The 11,844-nt window shown below is 44.3% G+C and overlaps 2 protein-coding genes across 6 annotated transcripts; one reads left to right on the top strand and one right to left on the bottom strand.

Annotated features, from left to right (window-relative positions):
* The first annotated feature begins 301 nt into the window (after nucleotides 1-301).
* Nucleotides 302-2,991, top strand: bcas2 (BCAS2 pre-mRNA processing factor). The gene is made up of 7 exons (XM_024292086.2): nucleotides 302-500; nucleotides 1,263-1,355; nucleotides 1,434-1,504; nucleotides 1,635-1,796; nucleotides 1,876-1,926; nucleotides 2,004-2,084; nucleotides 2,546-2,991. Exons 1-7 carry the CDS (start codon nucleotides 408-410, stop codon nucleotides 2,670-2,672), a joined length of 678 nt encoding a protein of 225 aa, XP_024147854.1. The 5' UTR covers nucleotides 302-407; the 3' UTR covers nucleotides 2,673-2,991.
* An 877-nt stretch (nucleotides 2,992-3,868) lies between these two features.
* On the bottom strand, nucleotides 3,869-9,106 carry otud3 (OTU deubiquitinase 3). 5 transcript variants are annotated; one of them, XM_024293902.2, is made up of 8 exons: nucleotides 8,734-9,106; nucleotides 7,725-7,994; nucleotides 6,963-7,111; nucleotides 6,473-6,585; nucleotides 6,282-6,404; nucleotides 6,012-6,198; nucleotides 5,697-5,878; nucleotides 3,869-4,405 (listed from the first exon to the last, which is right to left on the bottom strand). In XM_024293902.2, the coding sequence occupies exons 2-8, from the start codon at nucleotides 7,928-7,930 to the stop codon at nucleotides 4,241-4,243; spliced, it is 1,125 nt and encodes a 374-aa protein (XP_024149670.1). In that variant the 5' UTR covers nucleotides 7,931-7,994; nucleotides 8,734-9,106; the 3' UTR covers nucleotides 3,869-4,240. The 5 variants fall into 5 exon arrangements, with proteins under 5 accessions (XP_024149670.1, XP_024149667.1, XP_024149668.1 ...); XM_024293899.1 differs by lacking the exon at nucleotides 8,734-9,106 and adding an exon at nucleotides 8,566-8,723; XM_024293900.2 differs by lacking the exon at nucleotides 8,734-9,106 and adding an exon at nucleotides 8,479-8,713.
* Nucleotides 9,107-11,844: the final 2,738 nt, after the last annotated feature.

The raw sequence follows: 11,844 nt of genomic DNA, 5'->3' as shown, positions 1-11,844 counted from the left end.
TCTTGTTTCTTTGTTTTTTATTGTTAAGATGAAATGCCCTCATATGAACTTATAAATGTAAAAAACCTTTTTAAAATAAAATATGCTAACTAAAATGTTGAAGAGGAGATGCAATGTTTTTACAACTTTGATCACATCAGCATAAAATGATTTTGTATAGTTAACAACAGAGCTGTAAGAATGATAAGAGATAAGAGATATTAAACTCGATTGATGCGATAGCTGTAACCACTTAGCTGCAGTTCAATTCCGTAACACAAGAGGGCACTCTCATGCATGTTAGAAAGCGTTGAGACTTTTATTTCGGAGAGTTTCCACCGGAAGCGGAAGTTTGGGCTAGCAGTTTGGACACTGTAGCAGAAAAAGACTGTCTTTTATTTATTGAACCGTGGAGCGGACTGACCGACATGGCTGGAACGGCCTCGGTAGCCGGTGAAGTGTTTGTTGATGCGTTGCCGTATTTTGATCAAGGTTATGACGCGCCGGGAGTCAGAGAAGCGGTGGGTAAACAAGACGGCTGCCTACAACGTTTGGTGCCGCATGGTCACGCGTCGTTTCGGAGAAAACCCATATTATAATTATTACTATTATTCAGAACACAGAATATCTGGGAGCCTCTGTTGTGATAACTTGTAGGCATGTTAGATCACCAGGGTTTGTTGTGGCCTCTGCCTCATTTTTAAAAACTATCATGTTTCTTTAGAGCTCAGGGATCCTGAGCATTTGGGTATCGATCCAACACCGATCAAATTCGCCGATATCAATGCAGACACCGACATTTTTCGTAAAATCTCAATTGTTTTTATTTGAATGTTTTTTTAGACATTTCCCTTTTTTAATTACTTGATAAACATAAAGACAGAATTAAGACATTTTTTCAATTGAATGGAAAGCAGCTCATTAAAATAAAAAGTTCTTGAAATTAAATAAAAAGTTAAGAAGTGAATGTAAAACAGTCTACAAACCAAAAGAAGCAAGTGACTATGATTCAAAGATAAATCAAAATGTTTGATTAAAAAAAACTACTAGAAATATAAATAATTTGTAACTTCTTAGCCTTTAAATGGAACAATAATAACAGGGGGAAAATAACTTGTCAAAAACAACTGAAAAGTTTCAAACAGGAGTAGAAATATTGATATCTACGGCCCGGTATTGATCCAATACCGATACCAACTTGAGATCGATCCTACCGATATTTTGGATTGATCTGCCCAGCGCTATTAAAAACTGAGAGAAATGGTTTCTATTTGACTCTTCAGGCCGCTGCGTTGGTGGAAGAGGAGACCAGAAGATATCGGCCAACCAAGAACTACCTGAGCTACCTTCCCATGCCGGAGTTCTCAGCGTTTGAGGTTAAAGCACAAACATTTGAAACTTCACTGATACTTTTGGAACTGGTTTATATTCCAGTCCTTTGTTTTGGGTTTCAGACTGAAATTATGAGGAATGAGTTTGAGCGATTAGCTGCTCGCCAACCAATGGACCTCCTCAGCATGAAGAGGTAAAAACCCTGCAATAGCCTCTACATTGTTTTTATAAATGTTAAAAAAAATAATTAGGTTTAAGGTCAATACTTTAGCTTAATCTTTCCATATAGTGATCATTTCTGCAATCCTTTCTCTGCTGTGGAGGTATGAGCTGCCAGCCCCCACATCAGGACAGAAGAACGACATTACCGCCTGGCAGGAGTGTGTCAATAACTCCATGGCCCAGCTGGAGCACCAGGCCATCCGCATAGAGAACCTGGAGCTCATGTCGCATTATGGAACAAACGCATGGAAAGTCTACAACGAGTGAGTGACAGCCTGCTGCCCTCACTGTGATGGTGTCCAATTCTTCTGAAGACTCAAAGCTAATGTTCTCCTCCTTCAGCAACCTCGCCTTCATGATCGAAATGGCCCAAAAGGAACTTCACAAGTTCAGGTGATTGATAGAATGATACCTGCTAGAAAAGGAGTGATGGTTACCATGGTTACACTTTTCTGAACTTAAACCCCCAGGAAGAAGATTCAGGATCTGAACTGGCAGCGCAAAAATGATCAGTTGGCAGCAGGCGCTAAGCTGCGAGAGCTGGAGTCCAAGTACGTTCTTTCTTGTCTTGATTGTAGTTCCTGTTTTATTTGTGTGTTGGTCGTGGACTGCACTTCTGCTTCATCTTGACTATGGACTTCATCATCACTCGTCCCTCAGCTTTATCTGAATGAACTCTTAGATACGTAGTTGTAGAAGCTAATCTTTCTTTAACTGTTCTGGTATCGCCTGTCCGTCCTGGGATAGGATCTCTCCCTCATGTGGGAATCCCTAAGGTTTCTTCTTTTTTCCTGACTCAGGTTTTTTAGGAGTTTTTCCTTACCGGGAGGGAGGGTCTAAGGGCAGGGATAACCAGTTTATTTAGTCTTAGTTTTTAACTATTGTTTATATTTTGAAGCCCAATGAGGCAAATTCCTTTGTGATTTTGGGCTATATAAATAAAATTGAATTGCATTGAATTGTTTTAGTGGATTCAGGCTAAAAAGTAAAGTCTGGTTCTGATTCCTGGCAGCTGGGTGTCACTGGTCAGTAAAAACTACGAGATCGAGCGAGCCATCGTCCAGCTGGAGAACGAGGTGTCCCACCTGAGGCAGCAGCAGGGGGAGGAGAACAAGGAAAACATCCGACAGGACTTTTAGATGCAGCACATCCGCCTCACCGAGCCGCCAGGTGGATGTGAGCGGTCTGACACAAACGACTTGGATTCACTCTGCTGGGTGACTCAACTCCCCAAGACGGAGGTTTGAAAGGCGTCGATTTCCTCTGCAGTTGATGGAAGAGTCGGGGCTTTTGTGCTTAGTCACAGACAAGTCATAGTTTGACGACATTCAACATGATCTGTGTGTTTTTACAAGTTCTGAGTTGTACAGTTTCTAAGTTTTGTTATAGAAAAAAATCATGTTTTTAATTTCACTTTTGCTTTTCATCATTTTAATAAAATGAACTTTTCCTACATGATTGTTTTTTCTTTTGCGTCAGTCTTTAATATTCAGCATGTGAGCCTCAGAGCTGCAGCGGATGACCTGGAAGCTAACAGCTGGATCACATGGATGGTTTGTCCTTTTTACTTCAGGTCGAAGGTGGAGGAAGACTCCTGAAGAACAGACTGAGGTCTAGATTGAGTTTTATAGAACATCTGCTCCTGTCTTCTCTAACCATTAGAACTTCTTGTGGATCCACTGAACTTTGATCTTAGACATATGCTGTCCTAAACCCTCCCATGGATCCATTTTCAAATGTCTGCATCTCCTGGATGAATCTTTTTGTTGGTCAGCTGAACCTGAGAAGGTTCTCCTCTCCATGTCAGTGAAGGATCTCATTCACGTGATGATGGATTGTCGCGGTTCTCCGGCAGTCTGAACCTGCAGCGTGTCATTGTCAGCTGTTCCTGAGTTTCTTTTTGAAATCTACATCAGGGCTGTTCAAGCCTGGTTCTGAAGCTCTATCAGTTTTACAGTTTTCTGCTGATCAGCTGACTCGTGTGTCTTCTTACTGACTGAACACACATAATCCAGATAATCAGCAGCAAGCTACAGGAACTGGAAACTAGATCACGTCTTCGTGCAGAACCGAGTCAATGATTCAAATCATGGGTTTGACAGAAACTCTCAAGTCATTTAACAAAGGAAATCTATCGTCTCTGCTTCTGCCCGAGGTCACAAGGCAAGGACAGGCCACACCTGGACAGGTAATCAGTCCATCACAAAACCAGTCACTGCTGAAAGGTTTTTGAGAAGTGTGGGACGAGAACATGGTGACCTCACACAGATGGAACCCGCTGGGATTTGAACCTGCACCCAGATGGTGTGCAATAAAAGAAACTGCAGCGACACAAACAGGTCTGAAAATTATTTTATAATGATATTGTATGGAAACAGGTCCATGAACATGCCCCCCACCCCACCCCAAACAAATATTCACATATGTTTCATTAAACCATCCATACTGTCACATTCCCATGAGTTCCAGTCCGTCACCGGCCAGCCCCGTGGATCAAATGCCCGGCGCTAAAGTTTCAGGGAGAAGAGCCGAACAGGAGTCTTCCAGACCAGCATTGATCAGCAGAAACATCGGTGGTCACCGTCTGGTTCTGACCGTGTCCACACCTCTACTGCAGGAGGAGCATCTGCCACGGCAGAAATGCTGAGTTGAACATGTGCAAAACTGCAGAGGTTTCCTCTGGAGAAACAGTGGGAGATCCTTCCGTCTAAATACTGAGAGTGTTGAGAGCCGGCACTAAAGTCACGGCGTCTGGCACGTTCTGGTTCTTGTCCTGGTCTCCTCTGCTCTGGAGGAACTTCTGCCGATGCCTCTCCTCCTGACGCTTCTTCTTCTCATGTCGCTGCTGCTCTTTCCTCTGCTTGTTAGAGACCTGGCCAGGACAGAAAGCAAAGGTTTCAAACATAGGATGGCTGCAGGAATGCTACGGGAATGATGCAGGAACGCCACGGGAATGATGCAGGAATGACGCAGGCATATTATAGTAATTATGCAGGAATGCTACAGGAATAATGCAGGAACATTACAGAAATGACGCAGGAACGCAAAAGGAATGACGCAGTGACACTAAGGGAATGACACAGGAACGCTACGGGAATGAAGCAGGAACGCTAAGGGAATGACGCAGGAACGCTAAGGGAATGAAGCAGGAACGCTAAGGGAATGACGTAGGAACGCTAAGGGAATGACGCAGGAACGCTAAGGGAATGACGCAGGAACGCTAAGGGAATGAAGCAGGAACGCTAAGGGAATGACGCAGGAACGCTAAGGGAATGACGCAGGAACGCTAAGGGAATGACGCAGGAACGCTAAGGGAATGACGCAGGAACGCTAAGGGAATGACGAAGGAACGCTACAGGAATGACACAGGAACGCTAAGGGAATGACGCAGGAACGCAAAGGCAATGACGCAGGAACGCTAAGGGAATGATGAAGGAATGCTAAAGGAATGACGCAGGAACGCTAAGGGAATGATGAAGGAACGCTAAGGGAATGATGAAGGAACGCTAAGGCAATGACGCAGGAACACTAAAGGAATCACAAAGGAACGCTACGGCAATGACGCGGGAACGCTAAGGGAATGACGCAGGAACGCTACGGGAACGACACAGGAACGCTAAGGGAATGACGCAGGAACGCTAAGGGAATGACGAAGGAACGCTACAGGAATGACACAGGAACGCTAAGGGAATGACGGAGGAACGCTAAGGGAATGATGCAGGAACGCTAAGGGAATGATGCAGGAACGTTACAGGAATGATGAAGGAATGCTAAAGGAATCACAAAGAACGCTACGGGAATGACGCAGGAACGCTAACGGAATGATGAAGGAACCCTACAGGAATGATGAAGGAATGCTAAAGGAATCACAAAGGAACACTACGGGAATGAGGAATGATGCAGGAACATTACAGGAATGATGCAGGCAAGCTAAATGAAAACTACAGAAAAGTCGCAAGAACATTGCAGGAAGACTACAGGAATGCTATGGGAACGCTGCAGAAGTAGCCGGAATGCAATGGGAACGCTGCCGGAATGCTACAGAAAAGTTTCAGGGAGACTCCAGGAATGCTACAGTTTGTATGTCAGTAGTTTAGACAGAATGAATTCTTGGATGAACAGGAACTATGGTGACATCACAAACATTTCTCTCTCTTTTCCACCTTGGATTTCAGCGCGTTGTTGCCCTCTGGTGGCGGGTTTTGCTCGGCGCCGTCCGAGGCTGCTGCTCTGCAGGCTGATTCCAAGTCCCACAGGCCTTGGCAGGGCTGGTCCAGCAAAGAGCCAGACAGCCATTCAGCATTTATTGTAGCTGCACTCAGCTGGAGCAGGTTCTCCTCGTCACCTGAGGAAGGAAGAGCCAGACAAGCAGTGGTGAAACAAATTCTAATCACAATTGTTAACCTACAAATGTAGAGGTCATTAGCATGTGTTGAGAGGGCGGAGCCAAAGTTAAATGTTCCGTGTATTCTGCTGACCCTGAATTCCTCGGTTCTTGATGGAATTCAGGATAACGTTGTCCTCTTCAGAGGAAGAGTAGAAGGATGGGGAGGGCTTTTTCTGTCTGTCTCTCTGTCCGTCTCCAAACTCACGCTGACAGCCATTGGAACGCTGAAGGCTCTGGGAACAGCAAACACCTCTCTGGTAAGATGCTGCCATGGACATCTGCAGATCGATGGTGTCTGTTCTGACACAGATCACGCGGTTACATCTCCAACTGTAACTACTGATCAGAGAACAATGCTGACCTCAATGCGGAGCTGAGCAGGACTTTCAGAGTTGTCTCCAATCCGCCTCACGCTGTCGTAATGATCTCCGTAACGGTAAGCGATGTGCAGCTCTCTGCACACCTGCTTCTCTGAGCCATTTATCTGTAGAGGAGAGAAATCAGAATAATAATGCTGCAGAGAACAACCAGCGCTGTTGTGTCATTTCTTACCTCCCACAGGGGTGTGTTCAGCTGATGGATGACCACTTTCACCTGTTGACTACGAGCAAAAGCCACAATGGCATCGTTGCCAGCAAATGTGCCGGGCTGAGAGAGGTTAGACACTGCAGCAGAGAGGAAAGACGGTCTGATGAGAACAGTAGCTTAGCAACAGCTTCTTGGTCTAAAACGCTGGTTTTTACACTTCTCTCAAACATTTGCAAGCAAATTATTTATTTCATTAACTGTAACAATAAAAAAAAATCCAACTAATATGAAAATCATTTTATGTTCTCTGGTTGTTTTCTGCAGAGAAATGCTCCAAATTAAACTATTTTCCTCAAAAAAGTAAAATCCTCACCAGAAAAAAATGAGGATGAGAAGAGCCCCATATGTCAAAGTTTGATTTATTCAAATCAATTATTTTAACATTTGGTTTCAAACCCCACAGATGTTAGTTCATTCTACTGCGTTTCTTTAGAGGGGTCAGCACTTGTCTTACAGTGCTGAGCGAAGGGAACGTCGTCCTCTACGAAGGGCTCAAAGTCCTGTCGATGGCTCGTCATGTAGCAGACGGTTTCTTGGCGAAGTTGCAGGTGATCACGGGAGTGTCCCTGCAACTGATCCCCGAGCGCTCGGAACAGACAATTCCTGCAGGAGACAAACACCCGCGATGAAGGTTTTCAGCTGAAGGGGACTGATCTGTAAGCAGATCTGGACCAGAGGCCTGAAGATCGTCAGAGTTCAGTCTGTTTTGTCTAACAATCCTGAAAACCAGTGTTTGCTTTTCTCTGTTGACCAGATGCAACTCATGCTGGTTATTTCTCTGATTGTGGAAGAAAAACCAAACTGTGGAGGTTCAACAGCACAGAACAGAATCCCCCATAAAGTCTGATCGGCATCACATTGCTCCATCACACATGAAGTTCCAGCTGTTTATTGACAGATTATTTCTGGCATAATGTTGGGACTAAATTTGGGATGTAAAGAAAAAGACCAAACTGTAGTTTAAGTGGCAGCTGGACTGAAGTTCTGCCAGCATCACTGATCCACAAGACTACACTGTTTAGAGCAGAGCCCAGAAGTAATCTGAATACCTGCTCAACCAGATTACTTTAGGATTCATGAGACGTTTGGTCAGAAACTCCATAAACTAACAGGACCTGAGGGCACTGCAGAGGACTGCTGTCAGATGAGGGTCCTTTAACTGAAATCCATTACTACAGCCACTTTGGGGGGTCAGAAAAGCCTCGGCGGCTCTCACCCGTCGCCTGGGACTTCCCTCAGCTTCAGCCCCAGCGCCTGGAGCTGGTTGGAGAAGCTCACAAACTCGGCTCCTTCGTCCCCATCCTGAGGACGGTTCTTGCGGTCTTTCACGAAGGCGCGCCGTGCTGCACGCTCATCCCTCTTTCGCTCCAATTCCACTTTTTTGTTGCTTCGCACAGGTTTTGTGGTCTGTTTTCTGGACATGCTGGTTGAAGTCAGAGGTTCTTCTAATGGTGACGAGTTGGTTCTTCATCCAACACCAGGGAGCCTTTAAAAGAAGAACAAAGTTGGCCTGAAATCCTGCCAAAGACTGTTTTTGGTTTCTATGGTCATTTACGGGGCAGGAGGGAATTCAACCCACAACTACAATCTATAAACAAAGTTTGGACCATAAACTATGTATATTAACGAACAGTTTGAACATTTGAGAAAAAAATCTCCAATTTAAAAAGTTTAAAATTGTTTTGTGGATAAAATCATATAGCATGTTTTACCCACAAAGTCCAGCGGTAATAAAATCCTGCAAAGGCAAAATCTGGTTTTAACCGTCTTAGTTTGTTTAAACTAAAAAAGAAAGAAAGAAAAACAACGATTTCGCAAATGAAACGAGACAAATGCAGAAGTGAGGAAGAGCTTTTAGTTTGGGACAAATCGTTAGTAAAATAATAATGTTTGATCATTCGACCGGACTGATCGGAAACCACCAGTTTGTCAACAGTTTGGTTAGCTTTTAGCTAAACTCTTAACATTACCCAGAACTACATCACGGCTTCCGTCGTTCTTCCGTTAATGTTCTCGGTGTAAATCATCCCGACTCTGCTCCTCTAACCGATCTTTACCGTCAAAAATCCACATCCGGTGAGTTCTCCGCTGCTTTGGCCTCAGAGCACTAAAGAAACGATTGTCGGGTTGTGTTTACACCTGAGGTTCCTCTTAAGTCTACGCGTTTACGCCGAAAACGTACGGAAGGCCGAATGGGACAAACTGCACGTGCACTTTGTACCTACTGGAAAAAAGCTCCTTCAGTTCACAAACAGTAGAAACAGCGACACGAGGCGGGTACAGAACAAAACGATTGCATAGAAATTAAATTGTCCTAAACGGCAATCAAACAAATAGTTTTATTTCACAAAACTGTTTTCAGACGTTCTGAACTTTGAACTTAACACATTGACTGTATTTGAGAACTGGACCGAGGAGTATGACGCCACAAATAGAAAACAGATGTTTTTTGTTAAAAAAAAAAAAATAAGAAAAGAATATCAATATCACCACAGAAAGTGGTAAATCAAGCATTAAAGTCACACTCCGATCATTTATGGCAGGGATCACCATCGTGGTGCCCGCGGGTAGCCCCCAAAGACCACACAAGAAGAAAGAACTCACTTGTGAGCTGTATCTAAAAATCAATTTATTCTGTTGCTTTTTTAATGACACTAGCATTAACATAGATTTCAAAATTGAAATGTCTTAAAAATAAGTTCATGATACATGAACTTTAGATAAGTTTAGGTGACCTCTGACCTCCAGTTCAAAGATCATTCATTTTGCTAAAAATGCTGCAGATTTGCTGCTCCTCTGGCTGGGCTGGGGCCCGTACTCTCTGTGTTCCTGTCCCTTCCTGCTCTCGGGTGTGGGGGGGGCTTCTGCGGCGGCTCCGTGTGCCCTGGTCTGGGTGCTTGGGGGGATTGACCGGCGGGCGGTTTCTCTCCGCGGCCCCACGGCGGGTGTTGCGGGGATCCTGGCTGCTGCTGCCCCGGCGGGGGGTCTTGGCGTGGGGATTGCCGGGTGCTCTCCCCCTTTGTACATTCCATCTTTATCCACATTAGGAAACCATAAACTCTCACCTGAGCACAGGTGTCAGCTCACCTTAGCTCTAATAGTATGTGTGACAGAATGAAAGGCTTTATTTGTGTCGATTTGTATAATTAAGTGTGTGAGCTGCAGTTACATTGAGTACATTCTGACTAGTTTAAATGTGGAGACTATCTCAACCAACAGGTGTGTTTGTAACTACAGTGTGTGTGTGTAGACAGGCCCCGCCCATTCTAGTTTACTATTTAGACCTGGATGTTTTATGATGTTGTCTCCCTGTGTTGCCATCTTCTTTTTTCTCTAAACCACCCCCCTTCTTCCACCCCCCCTTCTTCTTTTCCGTCCGGTCCAGTTTAAATTGACCAATCAGGAGCCAGCTTTAAACCAACCAATCAGGAGCCAGCTTTAAAACGGCCAATCATTAGCCAGCTTTAAACTGGCCAATCAGGAGCCAGCTTTAAACCGACCAATCAGGGCTAAGCTTTAAACTGACCAATCAGGAGCCGGCTTTAAACCGACCAATCAGGACTAAGCTTTAAACCTACCTGTCAGGAGCTAGTTTTAAACCGACCAATCAGGAGCCAGCTTTAAACCGGCCAATCAGGAGCCAGCTTTCAACCGGCAGATCAGGAGCCAGCTTTAAACCGACCAATCATTAGCCAGCTTTAAACCGTCCAATTAGGGCTCAGCTTTAAACCGACGAATTAGGAGCCGGCTTTAAACCGACCAATCAGGACTAAGCTTTGAACCGACCAATCAGGAACCAGCTTTAAACCGACCAATCAGGAACCAGCTTTAAACTGGCCAATCAGGAGCCAGCTTTAAACCAATTAGGGCTCAGCTTTAAACCGACGAATTAGGAGCCGGCTTTAAACCGGCCAATTAGGACTACGCTTTTAACCAACCGATCAGGAGCCACTTTTAAACCGGGCAATCAGGGCTAAGCTTTAAACCAGGGGTCACCAACACGTCGCCCGCGAACACCACATCAGTCACCCGAAGGTCTCTTCTAAAAATAGCACAACTCACTTTTGAGCTGCACGAAAATATTATTTTATTGTGATGCAATTTTTAAATCACACCTGCCTTTATAGAGAATTAAAAATTAAAACATCTTGATGATATATCAAAACGACCCAAAAGGGACCCAAAAGCTGAGCTACTCTTTAACTGGCTGAGGTGGAGAGACGTAAGTGCATCATACACCACAAACCCTTATAGTCTCCGACTGAAGAACACACAGAAACAATCAACATGCCCTCTCTTCCAGAATCATCACCTATTTACTTTGAACACTCATGAACAGCCAAACAGTATGAACGTCACTTCTGCTCACAGCTCCCTCACTTATGGTGAGCAATGTGACACACCCAAGATTTCCCACTTCCCATGAGTCTTAGAAGCTGAAGGCGGGGCTAACCCCCAGGGTCGCCACACTATGTTCATTATTTCTGAAGCCAAAAACGGCCTGTCCCACTATTTTTCTTTTTTTTAATCGTTTTCTCCTTAACGAGATAATCAATAGTCGCATTTCCATTAACTCTGAAATTTCGCAAATTGGAATTTGGATAATAAATTATCCTAACGGAAACAACACAGTTTCGAAAAAAACTGGCATTTTTCGTAAAAAGAAATTGCGCTTACAGGAGGAAATAGACATTTTTCGCAAAATGGAAACACTTTTTTCTAAATAAATGCGCTTCTCGGTATGAAGTGTCTGATCTGAGCGCTGCACAGCCGGCGCACCGAGAAGTCCCGCAGTTTCAAAGCGCTTTATAAACTGAATCGCACAGCAGCTCCTCCTCCTTTCCTCATCTGCAGACGCACTTTTGCAGCTTGGAGCCTGAAGTCTCGTGAGCGCGAGCGCCGTGACAGAACCTTGAATTTATGCTGTGGTGTTTTCAAACAGAAAAAAGGTCCAGATGCTTATTTGCTGCTTTTTCCTTTAACCCTGAACGGACTTCTCACTCTTCTGTGTCGAGCTGCGCTGCACGCGAGCCCCAGACAGAGCTGTGACGTCACCCACATGCTCCCTTTTAGTGAATGAAATAAAAATAAAAAAACTTGTTGTCGTTCATCGCCGTGTTTTTAATGACTTATCGCGTGAGTTGGTTTGTGGTTTATCGCAAACTATGATTTAATGGAAACAGTGTCATTTCGAAACGTTTTTTTTTTTAAATTCCAAGAATTTCCATAAAGTTTTGTGCAAATGTGTAATGTAAACGCAGCTAATAACAAAGAATGAGGCGTCCCCTTCTCCCTTTCCCACATGGAGACACCGAGAATATTTGATTATTAGTTAT

This window comes from Oryzias melastigma, linkage group LG7 (assembly GCF_002922805.2).
Source record: "Oryzias melastigma strain HK-1 linkage group LG7, ASM292280v2, whole genome shotgun sequence".
Taxonomy (NCBI): Eukaryota; Metazoa; Chordata; class Actinopteri; order Beloniformes; family Adrianichthyidae; genus Oryzias; species Oryzias melastigma.
This window is presented reverse-complemented; position numbering and strand designations above follow the sequence as displayed.